This window comes from Stylophora pistillata, chromosome 10 (assembly GCF_964205215.1).
Source record: "Stylophora pistillata chromosome 10, jaStyPist1.2, whole genome shotgun sequence".
In the NCBI taxonomy this organism is placed as follows: domain Eukaryota; kingdom Metazoa; phylum Cnidaria; class Anthozoa; order Scleractinia; family Pocilloporidae; genus Stylophora; species Stylophora pistillata.
Window position 1 is genome coordinate 13837842 of NC_142528.1, and position 20887 is coordinate 13858728.

Here is a 20887-nt window from a genome sequence, read left to right on the forward strand (position 1 = left end):
GGTTACGCAATATCCTAACGGATATGCGCCACCATCATTCACCTGAATCATTCGCGAAATAATATTTAAGTAGACTTCCTAGCTTTTTTGTTAAAGGCTGCAACGACGTTGGTGGGTTGGACAAGAGGTGCTTCGATCTACTACCCCATTGCGTGCGAAAGAAGGAGTTTTTCGCGCGCGTACACCAAGCCTCTCAAATTTCACACCAATTTTTTACACCTTTGATAACCGCTGCTACAAAAAGAAAAGTAACATCCTCATCTCAAAACGAAAAAAAAGGGAAACATTCATAGCAACAGTAAATAACAAAATTCTCTCACTGTGCCCAGTGAAAGTGTGCTTATTAATTTTTCGACGATTTTTTGAAAAGTTGTGCTGTAAAAAGATCTCTCGTTAAATGCCCTATCTTTGATGCTACGCTCACAGCTATGACCCTATTTATGATGATATTCTATTGTCAATCCCTGACGAGGTCATCCCACGCAAACATCAATCGAATAAAAACAAGAAGAGACTGACAAATGGCAACTGTCTGAGCACGAAAGAGAAGGACTCGTTGCAACTTTTAACTCCGATCCGAAACTGTAACGCAGAAATAATTTATGGGAGGCAGCATCGAGTAGAGATCTGAACAAATCTAGAATCGTCTTTGGGAGAGATAACGGATTAAACAAGGACGGAATTTAATGGCAAAGGGAAAGGTGAATATTACCTTCGAGATATCCTGAGAAAACGTCTCTAATATCTTCTGTGTGATCTTCGTTTCCATTCATGCTAAGGAAATCAAGACTCCGAAGCAACTGCGGCTGTAAAAACGTGGCAGGAAACCATACAAAATCTGTTGATATTGAGACTATGCGAGGTTCGTCTTCTTAGATTTTTTCTCCAATCATCCCCAAGGGCTCATAGCTGTCCTCCGATAAATGCCGATTTGTAACGCGCAACAAATATGATTCTTTTCGTATATGTGACCGTCCAGATAGAAGAGAATGTACGTTGATTAGCCAACAATAGAAAAGTCAGTGACTTGCTGAAGGGGTCAGTAAGGCTAATATTATGTTCTAGAATAAAACTAATAATCGATTCACATTTTCCCTCTGGCATTATTTGCATTATACGCATTACTTGTTACTAACCACTCGTGTACAGTGTTTTTTTTTAGTGTTTACTGGGTATTGAGACTTCCTTAGAAATAGATTCGAAGGCATATTGGTCAATTTCGCAAGAGTTCTTGAAATGCTTGCCTGTCGTATTTCTGTTTTGGCAAACCACTTGACTATCACGTGTACAGTGCACCCTAACAATAAGGTCGAACTTTGCCAAAGGCCAATTACACGAACCGTACCAAGAGCAATCTGTACCTGATAAAGGATAACGAGGACTTTAAAGGAGCTACTAACGTCATAATATTGTGAATTTTTTTCCTATAATATGATAAAATATACTTGAAAACACCGAAGGAGAAGATGGAAAAACAGCAAATTGGACCCATTCTCGTTGTTAAAACTTATTTCGTTCACACGTGACGTAGTAAAAGGAGAAAGAAAAACTTTCCTTTCCCAGCGCTCTTCGTGATATCACGCAACCCTCCCATGAGAAATTCTTTCTCTTTAGCAAGGGGGGGGAAGGGTGGGGGAAGGGTGGGGCGGGAGGGAGTGTTGCACGGTATCGAAAAGGAGACTAAAAATGGAGATAAACCCTTCGAACCCTAAGAATGAAAAGCATTTAATTTCTCCTTACAATATCACCACTGAATAACAAAATGACGTCATGAGAAAAGGCAATGATCGCCACCTAAAGCTCGGCTCTTGGTGGTTAAACAAATTAGGGAACTTAAGCAGTCACGACGGCAACGCAACGGAAGATGTCGATTAAAATATGAGTTTCTACTTTTAGTTAGAATTTCCAAAATGCCTGCATGTGTTTACCGTCTCATAGGGCGCCAGACCTCAAACTCAACATAACGCATAAAAGTAGCGTTGAGTTCCAAATGTAAATAAAATAATTTGCCGCCGCGGTTTCGGTTCGCAGACGGCGCAAATTTTGGGGATTTCAGGTTGTTGTTTTGCAAAAGACGGCTAAGAAATGTACAAAGTTTTAAAACGCACGTGCTGGGCTATTGTTCTGCCAATTAGATCTATTGTTTTTCCACGTTCTCGTTGCCGTCGCCGTCGGGGTTTGCTTAAATTCCCTAATATCCTTGTCAACGCCGGTCATTAGGAAAAATGTAGAGAACAGTATGAAGATCATGCATACTGATGTTAGAATATAAAGGGGTTAACGGATGGGTCTGTTGTTAATGACGAAGTTGAAACAATTTTTTCCTAGATACTCTGGCTTCAGCCATGACTGAACTGCGCGTTGAAATGCCCAATCTGCATTCGAGTTGAAATGGGCCTTCCTGAATACGTAATTATCAAATATGTTTACGCAACGCAATAGCTGAAACATAAGAATTTGTATCGGAATAAACAGTCGCACTCACAATCGAAAAATCTGAGCTAGTTTTAAATAAAAGCAAACTTGCCTCGCTTAAGTAATTGTCCCTTGGTCCTTAATCATGTGAGTTTTCTTGGGCTGGGCTAAGACTGCTTAGCTCAGTGTTAGGTCCTCTTGAATTCAGGGAGGCTAATTTTGCCAGCTTAGGCTACTTGTTTTTTTTAATTTTATGTCAACATGAATTTGTAGTTACGATTCTTGGAGCAAATTGTAGGTGTTTAACGCCAAAATAACCATGAACAGTAAATCACAGTAAATAAGAGGTGTCTTGTTCAAATGGGCGCTCAAATATGATTGGTTTAATATGACAGCCAAAGACGAAAAGAGTAACTCTCTTTCGACTTTTTTAATCTGTATGTACAGGCACACTATCAAACTGTACAAGATATATGACTTTGCTTTTACGAACAATAATCACCCTTCTATTTAGTGAGAATTGTCCCCTGTTCAATCAAAAATACGAAGATTAACGTCTCTATTAACCACAAAGTGCACCAATGACAGCGCGTGAGCTTAAAACTGCAACGAACTTACAATTGTACAATCAGAAAAAGTGATAATATCTGAATTATTTAATAAAGCGGCTTCGTTTACTTTATAAACACCATTTTGATCGCAATTATTTCCTGGTCAATGATTGGCTCGATTTCTGCTGTTTTCTCGAGTTCAGCCGGCAATCAATCTGAGAAGGACTTCGGTAGAGGTGAGCGCAGGCTCATTTTCCTGAACAGTGGCTAGTAACGGAGCATAATACCGCTTCTGGCGATAATTTTCCCGTAAGATTTATTTCACGACGTGATCACACGATCACGATTCCAAAGAACGATTTGGTTACTACTTTCGGTACTGTTCAAATATAAACCCTTTGCTTTAGGTAAATTCGAGAAGAACTAAACGAAGAATTTGAATTTCTTCCTTTGCAGCAGCAGGAACACAGCTAAACTAAGAAAAAAAAAAAACAGGAACACAACTCGACGTAAGATTTACTGTGCAAATATTTAGTTCAACTTAAGACACTCGTTTCTTCGTTGCTTCCTGTTGCTATAACAAAGGAGACAAAACCAAAAGTGGTTTGCAAAGCACTATCACATCATCTCACTTACGATTTCACGGCTTATTATAAGATTAAAGGGCCAGAATTGAGGGACTTTCAGGGAGGTATTAGGGACCTTAAGCAGTCAGGACGGCAACGCCAAGGAGGACTTCGATTAAAAAATGATTTTCTACTCTTAGTCACAATTTCAAAAATGGCTGCATGAGCTTACTATCTCATAAGGCGCCACAGCTCAACTTCAGCATGACGTATAGAAGTAGCGTTGAGTTCTAAATGGAAATTAGAACATAACTTGCAGAGTCGCGCAATCAAATTCATTATACGTAAGCGTGCTCAAAATGCCGATAGTGCACGCTGATAGCGTCAGCAAATCCGACTTCGCCAGAAAAAGTTTTTTTTCGCGCGAGCGGCCATTGCTAGTGCGGGGAAAAATAATACATTTCGCGACAATAATGGATACAAACAGAAACTCGGCCTGCTAGTCCGAAAACGAAGACAATGTTTCGACCTTTTCCCATGGGCTAGAGTTCTTAAATGAGGCAGAAAAAGAGAAAAACAAAGGAAAAGGAGACTCGGCATCAGCGCCGTCACGATTCGCTTCAACTGATATTGTTGTCCGTTTTTCGCGTCGCATTTGATGCACAATTCCACCGGCTATGTTCTAAAACAATTGGTTCATGCTTTCAGCTGTGCACTATCGAGTTATGGAGCACGTGGAAAGTTTGGAGAGCACTCAAGAAGCTAGAGTTGCCCTCGGCTATCGCCTCGGGCAACTCTTACGCTTCTTTCGTGCTCTCCAAACTTCCCACGTGCTCCATAGCTCGATAGTGCACGCTAAAGCATGAACCAACTGTTAATTAAATTAATTTTCCGTCGCGGTTTCGGTTCGCAGACGACACAAATTTTGGCGAGTTCACGTTGTTGTTTTGCATAGGACGGCTAAGAAATGTACAAAGTTTCAAAACGCACGTGCTGAGCTATTGTTCTGCCAATTAGATCTCTTGTTTTTCCACGTCCTCGTCGCCGTCGAGGTTGCTTAAGGTCCCTATTTTAACCAATGAGAGGACGTTGAGATCTTTCAGAGGATGATTTTAACCAATGAGAAGCCGTTGACAGCACGCGCACTATTCTACCACTTGCCATAACTTTAACGTTACCATCCCATCGAAAATTCCGGAAAACAAACTGCATAACTGCCGTAGTCCTTTGCTGCTCAGAGCATACTGCTGAAAGAGGAAACGTTTCACCCCACGGCAGTTCTTTAGCTCCTTCCGAGGTGTCTAAGCTGCTACTTAAGTCTACACAAACAGGTCGACACCGTTGCTCCATTTATGTATGTTAAAATTATGTTTCAGATATCAGTTCCTTGAGTTATTCTTGATACGTTCAAGTCTTTTCTTGATGTCTAATATGCTATCTGGATCCGCTGTCATCGAATCAGCGGTGTCCGTTGACTGTGAAATAATCGAGGGCTGCAAAAAGTAATAATATAAGAAATATATCATTAAATGAATGAGCGAAAGAGCGAGTAAGTGAAAGCGTGTGCGTGAGTGCGAGTAAGTGTTAGCGTGTTAGCGAGTGCGAGCCTCTTCACTCGTATTCAAGAATCGCGGGCCTGTTACAGGGTTAATTGAATTGAATATGAAAAAAATTTAATCGCACTGTAAAGGTCGGCACACACGAGGGGACTAGTCCCTGCGACTAGTCCGTGCGACTAGTCCCGGTGACAAGTCTTTGAAGGGTTTACACGAGGGGACCGGTAGCAGGGACTAGTCCCTTAAGGCGTTCACACGAGGGCGCTCAACTGCACAAGAACATAGGAAAATTAAGAGGCAAAAGATGTTTCTTAGTCTGGGGCGTTACACAAAAACAATGAAAATTTGGTAACTTTTCATTGTCGCAATATTAGACTGGTCGCAGGGATCAAATTTTGGTCCCTGTGACCACAGAAATGTATAGTTCACACGAAGGGACTAGTCGCATGAAACTGGTCGCTGGGACCAGTCGCAGGGACTAGTCCCCTCGTGTGTGCCGACCTTAAGACTTACAATGTTGATGTAGGATGGTTTCTTATCAGCCGCACTCAGTAACCGTTCGTCTGTGGACGGTTCTTCGTACTCTGACACACGCTGGTCTCCTGATTCCGCTCTCTAAAAATAAGTTACAAGAGGTCGTGTAATGTAGTATAAGAAGTAAATGTCAAAGAACTGTACTGGAAGCCCTACACTATAAAGAGATATGTCTTTAAACCTTTGATGTAGTGTTCGACTGATTATCCAGGCCAGCTCTCATTCTAAGAACCTTCAGTCTGTCTCTGTAGGCATCGGCATCGTCTACGAATGGAAAACAGAAATATTCAAACAAGTGACAGAAACTCAAAAGAGTATTCTCGTCTCATTTAAAAAAGCATGATTAGACGTGAAATTTCGAACGAGAGTACCCCATAATCAACTGGGATAAGAGGGGAATAAAAGAATACCTGTAAGATGAACATGGTTTTAAATGGACCGTTCTATGAAAGCGCACAAACAACGAAAACAAAACAATGAAAACGAAACAACTAAATTCAACTTACTCTATTAATCCATTTGATTGTTTATTTGTTTATTCCACGTAGGGGCTCAAAACTTTAAAAAAATATTTATCTTTTTTTCAAATGTTAGCATTCCTTAAGCTTTTCTTTATAATATCCCTTGCATTATCCAGCAAACAGGTAATGAGAATACTCAAACTTTTCTGGTTGAAGTCGTTATCCTTATCTAACAACAAACTCTCGTAACTGATTTACAAGGAAACGTGTAGCAGCTAAGGGGAGAATTAACAATCACCTCGGGACTAAAAGGGTTAAACGAAAACCTAGAAACAAAGCCGAAACTTTTTTTACCGGTACTTTCTTCTTCTGTTAAATTTGATGAGGTGAGCGCTGTCGTCGATATTCCGGACGGGGGAGCTGTTCCTGCAAAATACAGGTGTTCTGAATAATCAAGTCAATCAAGTCCAGTTATCAGCTCATGTTTAGAGTCACCTACGCTTTGCACCAACTGTTGTGGAGCTGAAAAAAATGCTGGCTCAAAATAACCAATTGTCCACGATTTAATAAATTTAATCAGACAAATATCCCATTCACGCTTTTTGGATACGAGATTAATTGAAGCCAACTAGGCGCTATGCACCTTGTTGGTTAATTACCGTCTCATATCAAATGCGCGCTCAGGGATTAACTGTTACAAATTCTTGTTAAATTAGCTTAGAAATGTCGCATCAAATTGCTTGATGTAGGCCCAGAACCAAAAGGAATCTCAAGGTTTCGATCAGAATGAAGTTAAATATCACAAGAAGCAAATGAGAATTCAAGGAAACATCATCAAGCGCGGGAAAATGTCTGATTGGTTGAGAGTGAGGCCACGTTTTCTGCATCAATCACAAAGCTAGGGAAGCTGATCCAAAGCAATCCCAACATTCAGTTAGAAAATGCTCTAGTCCGTGAGAGGAGGCATAGCAGGGAAACAAGGACAGAGAAAACAGTTTGAACGAAAAGAATTAATTTTCCTTGGACTTCCGTGAAGGCTCCTCCTGAGGCCAAGCCCTGGTTCTTTCGCCACTTTCAAAAGAAGTGGGTTTTCTTTGCTTGATATATGATCCGTTGGTTTGTAAAGTTCAGATCCACAGATTACATGCCTTACTCGATAAACATCTTACCGCCGCCCAATTAGCCCAATGGATAGTGCGCTGGACTGTTGTGCGGGAGGTCGAGGGTTCAAGCCCCGGCCGGACCAACGCTCAAGGTCTTAAAATAATTGAGAAGAATTTGCTCTTCTATAACATCAAGAAATGGTTAGATATTCTAGTCTTCTCGGATAGGGACGAATAAATAAAGGTCCCGTCTCCTGCAGGGTTGGGGGGTAGGAAACGTTAATTTCCCACACACGAGATTACTGTGTGATGGATGTCCTCCCCTGGGGTGAAATGGGTGGGTTTATACCTTAAGTGTAAAGCGCTGTTGATCTGTCATTGTAAATAGCGCTGTATAAGAAATAAATTATTATTATTATTATTATTATTATTATTATTATTATTATTATTATTATTATTATTATTATTATTATTATTATTATTATTATTATTATTATTATTATTAGTTCTGTACCTGCTACTTTCCTTCCTTTTCTCTCCATCTCGATATTTCTTAGTCCTCTTTCAATGTAACTCTGGAAAAACTCGGAGGTTCGTTTTAAAAATGGATCAATGTCTGCCTCGGGGTATTTTTGTTTGAAGTCATAAAGTTCCGCCAAGCCCTAGAAAGACCGAAAAAAAAATTGAAATCCATTCGCATGAAGATTTGGGAAGCTCTACACCGCTCCGTACGATTTTAAAAACTTTGCAAAAAGTGATTTCCTGAAGTACTTGGTATCACTGAATAGAGGTCGACCTAAACTGCCAGCTTCATGCTATTTTTAACTCTAACTGGATGAATTCACCGCCTTTGTATCAACCCGTTACGTTAAACATTTTGTAGTAGTTTCCACTAACACTGATTTGGGCATCCATCGACAAGAAGCGACTAAAAGCTGTACACTCATAAAAGCAAAATCATAGAGTTTTAGGTTGTTATGACTGGGAAGCCCTCTAACATTTTGACATTTTTAAATATTTTTTCGAAAGGAAAAGTCAAAGAATGGTTAATTGACCACATCAAAATAAGAAAATGGACAAAGTATATGCTCCTTGACCTACTCACCTCTCTTGTGTTCTCTTTCGAGCCTATTTTGGCGAATATCTCCGCTAATTTGTCATTAATTTTTTCTTTGTTTTGAGCCTTGTTTCCGCCCTAAAGTAAAGACCGAAAAAATAACATCATTCCTATAATTTCCAAATACCACATCTAAGGAAGATTACCAAAAAAATACCAGTAAATTCCATTGACATAGGAATGACGTCTAAAATAGACATAACCCCAATCAACCCCAAGGAGTGATATTCGCGTTTTCTCTAAGGGTTAAAACGCCCGTAGCTATATGAATGATAAAGATTCTTCCTTCCTTGCTGGTTTTAATTCAACGTGAAATTTTTCTAGTTCTAGATAATTCGAGTTTCATAAAAACTGCATAATTTTTTCATAAAGGGGGGTATGGTAATGATAGATCTCCACGAGAACAATTGCTTTCCCTCGCGTAAGGTTGCTGTCTTTAACACTGTTTTAGCTGTTTATGATCACGAATGTTAAGAATTTTGGCTCTACCATTTCAGATTTCATTTGGATGGATATGAGTCGATTTTTACACTTTATAAATCCAAACTAGAAACAAAGTAATCCCACCTGTCGAAGCTAGATCAATCACAACCGCAAATCAGAGCAGGGGTGAATGATGACAAAGGGCCAATAGACCTTTATGCTAATACGTTTAACTGCAAGTAATCGCGAGTGGTCACTTACATCGACTCCCATCAGGAGGTCTGGTACCGAGGACTTGCGCGGCGTTGTTGAGTCACTTCCGTTCACGTGATTCTCAGTACCCTTGCGACCACTGCTCTTGAGGATCTTCTTTAGATAAGCAGCAACCTCGCTGCTATCTGGATCATCTATCAAACCAAGGCAGTCTAAAATCTACGACGCAGAAACAAAACAAAATAAAACAAACGCGGTTGATGCAAAGGCCACTAAAAAAGGAAAGGAAATGGTGGATAGCAGCTACAAACCTCTTGTTTCTTCAGTTTGCCCAGTGTGTACAATATTGTCTTGATTGTTCTTAGTGGTGTATCGTCCGCGCGATTTTTCCACATCTGATCAGGGTGTGTCAAAAGGAACGTGTGTATGTCCAGGAGAATCTGATCCACTTTTACTTCAGATATGGTTTTCGGTAAATTTCGAACAACCTTCCATAGACACTGAAACGATACAACGAACATCATTGTTTCATACTTACCACAACGTTTTAAAAAACATCCTTTTTAATCGATGAAAGAAGATCGATTTGTCCCGCTCCAGTCAAAACCCTTAGCATAACCTTCATTCTACGAACGACCTAAGATTGGACAATCCTTAGAATCCGAAGATCAGCCCTTGCATCCCATAATAGTGTTGTGGGGGTTTTACCACTCGCTTGGCGAATTAACAAGAGGTACTGAGACTCTGTAATTTTCTTCTTTATTCTCCTATACTGCTACTTCTACTACAGCTAATTTTCTCTCTCTTTCTCCACTGCTTATTTCTACTACTTTCAGCAAGGAGTGCCCCAGTATTAAATACAACAATCACAGACATGTTTGGGTTAGCTGATCGTGGGAATTTCCAAAACAGGATGTTCAGTGTGGGTAAAACTCAAGGTCAGTTTTACCAACTCAACCATGACCACCTAGCAAACTAGTTATCCTCAACCATAACGAGGGATTAAAATGTCTAGCACGGTAAGTGCTGAGCCAAGGTCAAGCACACACTAAAAATAAATGATCAAAACTATAGATTCATCAAAATAGCACGTAGGGGCGAAAAGGCGAGACTTAATAAAACAAAAGGCAAATCTAAAAATACTTGAAATATCAATCCTTGAAAACGCTCTACAACAATAGCAACTCTTGTGTATTTAGACACAATCTACCCAGTGTAACTCCACGTAAATACAAACAAATTGGCGACTCTGAAGTTCGCCCAACTAAACGGTAATGATTCTTTATCATTTGACCAGCAGAAAGACAATGCAAGTTCTTAAGTCGGATTGGTACGGAATCACCTCAAAATTCAAAACTATAACGAAAGACTTTATCAAGCAGAGTACAAGTTGTTTTTTAACAGATCTCTTTTAAAATGCCCCTTTAAGAACTAACAATTCCACCCACCTTCATTACAAGCTCAAGAAACTTTGGTGAACTGAGCGAGTTACCGGCGCTCTCTTGAAGTAACTTGAGACAGTCTTGCAGAAGTTTGATCAATGAGCTGAAATACAAAACAAGAGGTACTTCCGTTGTCTTTCAGCACATCCTTGATGCGCCCCGTTATCACAAGTGAGAAGCGCGCAAATCAACCTCGATTGATTGAGCCAAGTTTGAGAAAACTGGGTGGTACATGTACATCCTTGTATTATCTTGGCCCTGAATACATATATCTTATTAACCAAACGCGAGGGCCGTACTGAGAGAATATCGGCCCGAGGTCTTGACAGTACGGACCGAGCGCAGCGAGGTCCGTACAAAAAAGACCGAGGGCCGATATCCTTCCAGTACGGTCCCGAGCAAGCTTGGTTAATAAGAGATTTATTATACGACTGAAGTTCAAAGGGACACAAGTGCGGTATCATTGGGGACCATTCCGGACAGTGCCCGGTCCAATACTGAGAGAATATTGACCGGTAATAGGGCATTTTGATTAGTTGATTTTAGTTATTGGCCCTTTGACTGCCCGAGTCGTGTAATAATCTTTGCTATCCTCTAATACAAGCTGAGAATGGACATACCTTCATCTTGTCACATCTTCAATCAGCGTCAAAATAAGTTGACACATCATGTTTGAAGAGCTCTACTTATATGAAGAATAACATTCCTGTTTCTACCTCACTCTAAACCAATAATAGACCGCCCTCCCCCATTCAATGATAGCTAAAAGTTCATAGAATCATGATACAATGTTGATTTGAAGAGGGAAGGGGGGCGATTAGGTTACTTTAACGAGGGGTAACAGGGATAAAATTGGAGTAATAGAAGATCGAAAAGATCTATGTGTCAACAATTTTGTCGCTGATTGTTGGTCAGACGCTAATTTTATTGACTGCTTTAGGTTTTCTCTTATACAATTCGCCAAGACAGTTAATTACCATAACACAGCAACGAAAAAGAAGTTGAAATTTCTCTAAAGCCAAGCCCTTACCCTAACACATAAGTCTGATCCGACATTTCAATGACTTTCACCATCAGCACGTTAATTGCCCTCAGTATTTGCGGTCCGTCTTCCAGAGCAGCCAAGCGATCGTCTGACAGTACAGTAATCAACACCTGCATAAGCTGCTTCAGAGAGCTCCGCGATACGGCACGAGCTAGCGCAGGGCTGGAGAACACTCCAAGCATGGTGTCTGTCAGGCAGTTGATAAGCCTAAGTACTGTTGCTTCCGGTTGCTGGTTCGATTCAATGTTGGGGATGTGTGTGGTTAGGATCATATTAAGCTGGAGGGATGCTGCATTCAGAAACTGAAACATAAGACACAACATTATCATATAAGTTGCTTTTGCAGTAGAGCAAAACCCTCCGTAGTTAACGAAACAAGGAAAACTATTCTTACTTGATCGATGTGTTTGCTGACTTCCTTGTGGTTCTTATTTCTGATCACTTTTTCGAACTGCACCAAGGCCTGGGTACTAGCTGTGACGTCACCGCTGGCGATTTGTGATATGACGTAGTTGAAGGCAGCAGTTGGATTGGTTCGGCTGAATACACCCATGTGAGGAGACGCAGGATTTCTGAGAAATAAAAAGAAACATCAGGCAAGGGATGATTTTCAATTCGACGTCAAGATAAATTGATTTTTCTTTTTTAAAATACGACCTGCTGAACAATGGAGTAAACTACAGGTAAGAGCGGAAAGTGAATTTGCTCTGTGTATTGTTTAGAACATTTGCACCATCGCCTCGTCCAACTCAGATGCAAAACCAATCGCGACTTTTTACTCATGCACTTAAGGACGTACACATTTATTTACAAGTATTTATTTATTTTTCCTCCTTGTGATATTTCCCTTTGTCCTGTTGGCATTTAGGAGCGCGTAGCCGGGGTTCCGTGTAAACCTTGAATTTCTTCATCAATTTTTATTCCTAATTGTCTCACGATCGACAAATCAGAGCCGTTCTGGTTTTTTTTATTTGTTTGTTTGTTTTGTTATTTGCCCTCATCTGGATTGCCCCACAAAACACACGAAATGCAGAAAAGAGCTTGAAAAGCGATAACGAGGCATATTTTTGGTAACCAAACTCTTAGATATATCACCAAATTCTCACAAGTAGAACTAAACAAACGTACAGAAAAAAGAAAAGAGAAATACAAGTTGATTGCAGAAAAGAATTAACAAATGGTAAACACCACAGCGTACACTATTGAGTTATGGATGCACGCGGGAGGTTGCTAAGCACGAAAGAAGCGTAAGAGTCGCTCGAGGCGATAGCCGAGAGCAACTCTAGCTTCTTGAGTGCTTAGCAACCTCCCAAGTGCATCCATAACTCAATAGTGTACGGTGTGGTGTTTACCATTTGTTTTATAACATAACATTGATACATTGTAACTAAAGAGTTCCCTTTTATTTAACAAATCTTACGTGACCAGAAAAAACAAGCGCGCGCGGAAAATAGTCTTTGCATTTGCTCACGTCAGCAGCGTACACCCATGGGCAAATGGGAGACGCTAAATTGACCAATCAGAGCGCGCGCTTTACTTTGGTTATGTTATAAACTTACTTGGTGTACGGTTTGTGAACAGGCGCACTGATCAGATCATCCAAAGCTTCATTCGCCTCCAGGGTAGGGACAGTCACAACATGGTGCAGGTCATCCCCTTCAATACCATCGATGTCAAGACTGAACTCACGACGAACATTTTCCTGTCTTTGTGCGGGGGCTGTCGCAGGCCTACAGAGAGGGAAATATCGCCAATTTAGCAATTTTTTTTAAGGAAAACTTTATGACACGAGCTAAAAAAGCCGGTCAGGTTATGGTCAGCGCACTGGAAATTGGATTGAGAGGCCGTGGGTTTCAGCTTTGGCCATCGCCATAAACCTTCATCGCATATTAGTCACGTTGAGTCACCAAGGGAAAAAAAATAGATAGTCCCTGTTTTCCACGTTTAATGACATAGAAATATTGCCAGTGTTTTTGAGCAAGACTTTATAGTTCCCCTTCCTCACTACAAGTATAGATGGGGCCAGGGAACTGACTGGGAAGTGTAGGGCTGGCGCGGGGTAAACGTAGAGTGGACTAGCTTTCCAACAAAGAAATCCATCCTAGTAAAAAATCTGAGTATCTCCACACCAGATCAACCGGATTAACTGTTAGTCATGCGCACTACACTCACCTGGCAACCTGAGGCTTTCCTGGTCTTTTATCTTCCTTTTTCTTAGCTGCATTGGTGGCAGAGTCGCTCCCTCCCCGCGCACTTACGTTACTTTTAGCTGTGTTTTCACTTGGAGCTGTACTTGGGCGATTCTTTGAAGACCGTTTAATTCGCTCCTCTAGGTACGCCAGGTCCTTATCTGAGAGCTGTGGAAATAACGTTGATAATTCATCAAAAACTACATTATAAGCCACCAACTGCGTCAAAAAATTGCAACAGTGCGTTTTCTTTTTCTTTTTCTCTTTGCAGAGTGAATTCAATTATCATCAACGATCACTAACAAGCGAAGACATTCCAGTCCGGCACTCCCGATCAGTAAATAAGTGCCTTATCGAATAGTCTTGACTCCTTGATCTTGATTTACTTTCTGAAGAATTCTGAAAAGAAGAACCTTCTTGGAAAATATGCGTGGAGAGTTGATGACTTTGTTACGCTGAACAAAGGGATCTTCAAATTCGGTAACTAAAATTTTTACAAGGTAATTTTTGTTTTGTCAACTAAGTTGATGATGTAAATTGGCCACCGTAAAGACTTTCAAAGCTGACGTTTCGAACACAATTGCAAACACGTTGCAAACGCGTTGTGTGACACAATTTACATTATCAACTCATTGATAAAACCAAAATTACCTCGTTATACTCCCTCACCAACGCAGCACCAGAGTTTCTTTAGAAACTTACTCCTTTTATTCAAGTGAAATGTTAGCTGTGAAACTACACCCTGTCAAGCTCCCGCGCATTTGCTTTGCATTAGAAAGCTAATCCCTTCATTGAAATGTTCCATGTAGTTCAGTTAATTGCGTAATATTTCCAGTCTTATCGTGCCGCATTTTAACAACCCAAAATCAGTTTAAGACGGCATCTTAAGAATAAAAATCAACGGTGGTGGTAAAGATGGCAGCCAAGTCAAATATAGCGATTCACTTAAGAATAAACTTGTCCGGCATTGTCTATTGGCGGTGTCCAAAATGCCAAATCTCACCTGTGAGCAATATTTGTAGCAGGTCTTCTCTCCCACAAGAAAGTAAGCTTCCACTACAGCATTCAAAGCCGCATTTCTGACTCCATTATCCCTGTCGCCTATCTGTGCAGCAATGGCAGCTAACGCCTTGGGAGGGGTGGGCTGACAGACATTCATACCAAATACTTGGATGAGAGAACCTAGTTCCTCTAAACACTCTACAACAGAAAAACAGCGACAGTAGACTAAAATTCACTTCGAAGGATGGACGAATCATGGTTTGGAATTAGTATCCTGCAAAATTATGTCGCAGCGTCGAAGGAAAAATAAGAGAATTAGCTTGCATTGTCTAATTAAGGATGAGTCACGCAAAGTGAATACATCACGCATGACTCACGCAAGATGACTCAAGCAGAGTGAATACATCACTGCTCTTGCAAACCCCAGCTAGGTTGCACCCTCTTCCCTCTTGGCAAATTATATGTTCTTGGCCAATATTTTTCAATTTTTGTCTTCACTGCCGGCGGCAAGTTCTCATATTTCTCAAGGTTTACCACTAAAACCCCAAGTAAGCGAGTACGTTTTGAATATACTTTCGTGAAATATTGCAAGAGAGGTTGTGGTTAAATCAAATTCAAGAAGAGCAATTTTCAACTGAGAATTGACAGCAATTCAGGATTGCAGGGATTTTCTATTAAACACTAATAACCAGCCACATACATAAGTGAAGAGAATTGTTTACTTCTGTTTCACCTTTGTTTCCCACCGAATCCCTGACGGCCGCTGTTGTAACAAGATTCACTCGAACATCACCTTACCAAAACATTATAACATACCCATCCTGGTTTTGGAATTCTTCGACGGGAGGCCTTCCATAACATAGTTAAACAGCTTGCTGGCAGGGTAGATCTTTGTCAGCAGTTTAAACAGGTTACGAATCATCTTTCTTATTGCATCTTTTGGATCCCCAACCTTTCAATAGAAATAATCATTTTCCATCATTATTCATTGGCTAGTGGTCTTGGAAATAATAAATTCTTCAAACTTTTTTGAGCTTTTTGAGAGCGTATTATTGCAAGGAAAAAAAGGAGAAAAAGGTTGAGGTAGGAATGGTGCTTCCCTTGATGTCGAACGAACCGGACAACTCGCAATTTTGCCATTTTGCGCATTTAAAATCGCTACTATTAGAATCAGCCATATTTGTATTCTATCTACCTTTTGAACAAGATAAGGAATAAAACTAGAGGCTTCAAACTCCAACATTTGATAATCAGTCTGTGCTAACATGACGAATACAGCGTCCATTAGTTCCAGGCATTTGATGAGTACGGTGGTGTTAGTGTCAAAGAATCGTAAAGTGACCCACTTAAGGATCAGGTCTAACGACTGTACCACTTCCACTTGATATGGCGCATCGGACGGAGGCACCACACACTGAAAAGAGAAGAAAAGTAACAGTTTAGATAGCTTGCAGAATAAGCGCATCGGACGGAGGCACTACACACTGAAAAGAGAAGAAAAGTAACAGTTTAGATAGCTTGCAGAATAAGCGCATCGGACGGAGGCACTACATACTGAAAAGAGAAGAAAAGTAACAGTTTAGATAGCTTGCAGAATAAGCGCATCGGACGGAGGCACTACATACTGAAAAGAGAAGAAAAGTAACAGTTTAGATAGCTTGCAGAATAAGCGCATCGGACGGAGGCACTACACACTGAAAAGAGAAGAAAAGTAACAGTTTAGATAGCTTGCAGAATAAGCGCACAGGGGTAAGCGCGAACCCAAAGGCAGTGCTTCGGAGGGGTTAACGAGTTAAATACAACTAGCAATTTGAGTGAGAAGTTCGAAACTGGTTTTAGTTTTGCACATGGCTGGCTGCGAAAGAGGATCGAGTATCTTTTTGCACCTAATTGCTGTAACACTATGGAAAATAGCGTGGTACATTCCCAATAGTCCATTTAATCCTCACAACGTTTTAAAAGATGATTGCTGTACCTGTTGCATGGTGTTTATTCCAATCAGATGATATTTAAAATCAGCGTGAAACAGATTCGAGTGCAAAGTCTTTCCAAGACACGGTCTCATCTGTTCTTTGAGTTGCTCAACAAACTCAGCTCTGGGTGCAGTGAAATTCCACTTTAAAACCTAGCAACGGACGAAAGCAAACAGTTTTAACCGAGAAATGGCAAACATAATCTTGATGCTAGCTGACGAAAGGAGGATTCAACTTTAAATGTACACTTCCAATTTCGTACCTTGAGATCTTTTTCGTCTTTGAAACGGCCATCTTTGCCATTGTGCCGTAAGAAAGGAGGGCCTTCGCTTTCTACATCCGCTGAGGACTTCTTAGATGACTTATGGAACAAAAATGAACTCATTAAGATATGATCATCAAAAAAATTTTCTCAGCGACTTATTAAGAAATGAGATAGGAACTGCGGTTTGATGTTACACGCTTATACCACTGATTTTGGAAAAATTCTGACACCCGAGGAAATGACATGATAAAATGGGCAAAAGTTCCTAATTTGGGTACCAGACTCCATCCCAAGAGTGAATCTTTCCTTACGATATCAGTACAATTTCGAGCTCTTTGTGATTGAGTATCGTAAAACCAAAACCCTACCACAAATTCCAGCTAAAAAGAAAATGATCCGAATTTTGTAGAGGATAACAAAGAAACGAAAATAAATTACCACCTTCTCATGAAAATTCAGTATATTCTCCTTCTCACCTTCGACTCGGCCTGCTTGGCTCCAGACTTGGTTTTCTTGCTGGCATTGCCGCCGGAGGAGGAAGCTGATGTGCCTGAAGCCCCACCACTCCCTCCTGATGTCGCTGAGGAGTCTCCCTGAGCCTTAGTTGCAGCAGGTTTGGCAGCAGCAGCGGCTGCAGCAGCTTTGCTAGGAGCTTTAGTGGGTTCGGGGAGCGAGGCTCGGGCTTTCTCTAGTATCGTTACCACATTAGATTTAGAGGCAGGCTGAAAATCAAGGCATAAAATTATTGAGTCATTCGTACAAATCAAAGTTTTTGTAAAGAGTATTCGTAGTTTCGCGAAGGCAGCCCACCCCCACCGGCCCCACCCCCCTCCACTAACAAATTCGCCGAAGATGAAAGTCAAACAATTTTGAATTCACTCGAATTCTACCTTCAGTTTATTGGCCTGTTTGCTCATAGTGTCCCATCCGACATGTTGCATCATGACAGGCACAACAGCTTGGGCTTTCTTCCTCACATCGCCACTGCGATCTTCCAAACAGGAATACAAAGGAGCCACTATGGCGACTAAGGTAGAGGGAAGGTTCTTCTCTGCTGGTAATTTCTCCTCTAGCCACCCTAACACCTGGAATACGTAAACAAAAGGCTGTAAAAACCTTTGAAATTAGACGGTAAACAATAAATAGTAGGCAACCAAGTTGTTTGGACACCATATTGTTTCATCAGTTTACCCGACTGAGAACTAACGGTGTATGATGTCTCAGGCGTTCCACGAAGTTTGCACGAACCTTCGAGCAAATTCTGATCGCCTGAACCTGCTACTGGTAAATTATGCATGCGATTCCACTCAAAACTGGAAAACAGCTTCGGTATAAATTTCTTCTATTGCATTTCATAAGATCTAAAATCATCGTTCCTGGGATGTTACCTCTGTTCTTAAATTAGGGTTTTCAGTACTAAGTGCTCCAAAGATGACTTCGCCCTCAATAAAAGGCGTTAACCCTATTTCTTTGTGCCAAGCATTTAAAGCGGTGATCCCACTAGCTCTGACTGTGTTCTAAAACAAAAGAGAGAACAGTTAAGAGAATGTTTCAAATTATTACATTTCACTGCCTCAAGTCAACGGGTTTCGTCTTACAGTAGAGCCGCCTATTACAATCACTGGCAGCCGCTTATGGAAAAAGTTATTGGAGCTATCAGAGAGATTAAGTACCGTGTTTAAGTGAAACGGCAAACGTCAGCTTACCATTTCACGTTTCACGTAAAATAGCGTGAACCTGGATGCTTTTGCTTCGCGTGAGCTCATAGTGGATTTGAAGGCGCCTTTGTATAACTTACAAGGAATTGTTTTGGTGCCCTTTGAGGGTAATTAGCTTCTACCGTGTGAGATAAAAAGTGAAGAAAATCTTACGTACACGGCAAATGCCAAACAAGTTACTTTCACGTAGAAACAGCAAAGCGCAACCGTCAAACGTGAAAAAATGGCGGGAAAAACAAGGTCACGTGGTCACTCTTGCCGTCCACGTTTCACGTAAACGCGGTGCTAAATCTCTCTATTGAAGCGCCTGCTTGAAGAAGCCCTGACATAGAAACGATAAGTAAAGGAAACTTTTGTTTGTCACATGCTTCTAGTAAAACAACTATAGCAATGTTGTTATAGTCATTCCTAGACTTTTCAAAAGGTCCAAACGTTGTTGGAAAGAACCAAGTACCGTTACCTTAGCGTCCGCTAACGTGCTGAATATTCCAGCACCCAAAACTTTTAAGTGCCTGTTTATTTGTGCTCCCATAGCAGTCGCCAATGTCGTGCAAATGTTGAGAGTGATGGTAACCTAGTAAATAGGAAGAAGCAAATTAACAAATGGTGAACGCCATAGTGTGTACTATTGAGCTATGGATGCATGCGGGAGGTTGCTAAGCACGAAAGAAGCGGAAGAGTCGCACGAGGCGATAGCCGAGAGCGACTCTAGCTTCTTGAGTGCTTAGCAAACCTCCCAAGTGCATCCATAACTCAATAGTACACGCTATGGCGTTCACCATTTGTTTTATAACATAACATTGATACATTGGAACAAGAGTTCCCTTTTATTTAACAAATCGTACGTGATCAGAAAATACAAGCGCGCGCGGAAAAATAGTCTTAGCATTTGCTCACGTCAGCAGCATGCACCCATGGGCAAATAGTAGATGCTGAATTAACCAATCAGAGCGCGCACTTTGCTTTAGTTATGTTATAATATGTCATTAAAGCCCTTTCCGATTGAGTGCCAACAGTAAACCAGAATTACTATTGTTTTGTATCAGTAATCTCACGATAGGTCGAAAAAAACTAGTGCCATCTTTTCAACCAATCAGATGGAAAGCTTGAAGCAAACGCGGAATGGGTCATTCGCGTTTTCGCGCGCTTGACGAGAGTTGAACTCCGTTCACTTATAATCTCACTGTTCCTTCGGCAATTTTCATTTGTTACGATTGCCAATCATCAAACTGCTGTTATTAATTTAGTTTTGCTTAAGCATTTAAACTCTTGGTAGAAAAGCGCTGTATCAGTGACCATGAAACAGGCATTCTTTGAAAATGCACAGAACCTTCCACACTGAATACAGTCTTGATGTAAAAAATCAACAACTACAAGCCGAACCGCGGCGGTCCACAAACTCACCAGATTCTTATTAGAGTCACCTAGCCGAGCCTTTAGTGCAGGTGGTAGCTCCCCTAACTCTGGAGTGATGAACTTTGCCGCAGACAATATTTCTATGACCTGGTGCAAAGAAGAGTTAACTCGGGCATTAGCAATGGAGAGATTCCAAGGATACAAGGTGGCTGCTGCTCTCTCTTGTATGTAAGACATGGTTGAGTTACCTTTTGAAGTGCCTCTCCTCTAACTTTCCAATTCTTGTCGCCAAGTTCCGTGATCAGAGCTGGTGTGATCTGAGCGCTGAAACGAACACAATGACTCTTTGCTTTGGCAAAACTTCTCATGCCAAAATTATCATTTATTTCAGGCGTACTGAGATTTTCACTGCTTAACAATTGGTTCATGCTTTAGCGTGCACTATCGAGTTATGGAGCAACCGGGAAGTTTGGAGAGCACGAAAGAAGCGTAAGAGTTGTCCGAGGCAATAGCCGAGGGCAACTCTAGCTTCTTGAGAACATAGCCGGTGGAATTGTGCATCAAATCTGACTGCTTAACAATGGCAGATATTAGATCTGAGCCCGCGTAAAAGCGGTTTTGTTTAAAGATGCACGGAATTGAGGCACTTGGGCCAAAGGCTATGTAAATTCTCAAAGGTAACACTGTATATTTAAAAACAACTCGCATCTTACGCTATTTTTTTTACTTTTATCGAGAATCTGAAGCATTCAAAAGGCAACGATAGCAATGGTTAGACATTGTATTGCATTCGGATGCAACAACCGGAGCGATAAACCACACTGCAACATCTTGACCGGAAAGTCATCATCAATCGAGCGTCTTGCCTTCGGAGCCTTCCTTTTGGTTTTCTGTCCGGAGAAACTGAATATTGTCGGAACTGAGTCTGACTTAAGACTTACTTCCCGGCCAGCATATG

At 41.0% G+C, this 20887-nt stretch overlaps 2 protein-coding genes across 6 annotated transcripts in view; both read right to left on the reverse strand.

Moving 5' to 3' along the window:
* Positions 1 to 919, reverse strand: part of LOC111338629 (myelin regulatory factor) — a 54752-nt gene extending 53833 nt beyond the window's left edge. For all 5 annotated transcript variants that reach the window (XM_088737080.1, XM_022945144.2, XM_022945146.2 and 2 more), the window contains exon 1: positions 713 to 919. In XM_088737080.1, the coding sequence (XP_088593206.1) occupies positions 713 to 773 (61 nt within the window). In that variant the 5' untranslated portion in view covers positions 774 to 919. The remainder of the gene's footprint in view (positions 1 to 712) is intronic.
* Positions 920 to 4589: 3670 nt separating this feature from the next.
* LOC111322800 (cytoskeleton-associated protein 5) overlaps positions 4590 to 20887 on the reverse strand; it is a 45579-nt gene continuing 29281 nt past the window's right edge. The window contains exons 23-46 of the mRNA XM_022925975.2: positions 20178 to 20253; positions 19978 to 20076; positions 19034 to 19147; positions 18244 to 18372; positions 17746 to 17940; positions 17332 to 17577; positions 16853 to 16951; positions 16593 to 16742; positions 15813 to 16031; positions 15434 to 15569; positions 14619 to 14815; positions 13599 to 13783; positions 12986 to 13156; positions 11821 to 11998; positions 11412 to 11728; positions 10388 to 10484; positions 9251 to 9439; positions 8988 to 9158; positions 8292 to 8381; positions 7701 to 7848; positions 6438 to 6509; positions 5804 to 5886; positions 5602 to 5703; positions 4590 to 5025 (exon numbers count right to left, since the gene is read on the reverse strand). Coding sequence (XP_022781710.2) covers positions 4912 to 5025; positions 5602 to 5703; positions 5804 to 5886; positions 6438 to 6509; positions 7701 to 7848; positions 8292 to 8381; positions 8988 to 9158; positions 9251 to 9439; positions 10388 to 10484; positions 11412 to 11728; positions 11821 to 11998; positions 12986 to 13156; positions 13599 to 13783; positions 14619 to 14815; positions 15434 to 15569; positions 15813 to 16031; positions 16593 to 16742; positions 16853 to 16951; positions 17332 to 17577; positions 17746 to 17940; positions 18244 to 18372; positions 19034 to 19147; positions 19978 to 20076; positions 20178 to 20253 — 3577 coding nt within the window. The 3' untranslated portion in view covers positions 4590 to 4911. The remainder of the gene's footprint in view (positions 5026 to 5601; positions 5704 to 5803; positions 5887 to 6437; positions 6510 to 7700; positions 7849 to 8291; positions 8382 to 8987; positions 9159 to 9250; positions 9440 to 10387; positions 10485 to 11411; positions 11729 to 11820; positions 11999 to 12985; positions 13157 to 13598; positions 13784 to 14618; positions 14816 to 15433; positions 15570 to 15812; positions 16032 to 16592; positions 16743 to 16852; positions 16952 to 17331; positions 17578 to 17745; positions 17941 to 18243; positions 18373 to 19033; positions 19148 to 19977; positions 20077 to 20177; positions 20254 to 20887) is intronic.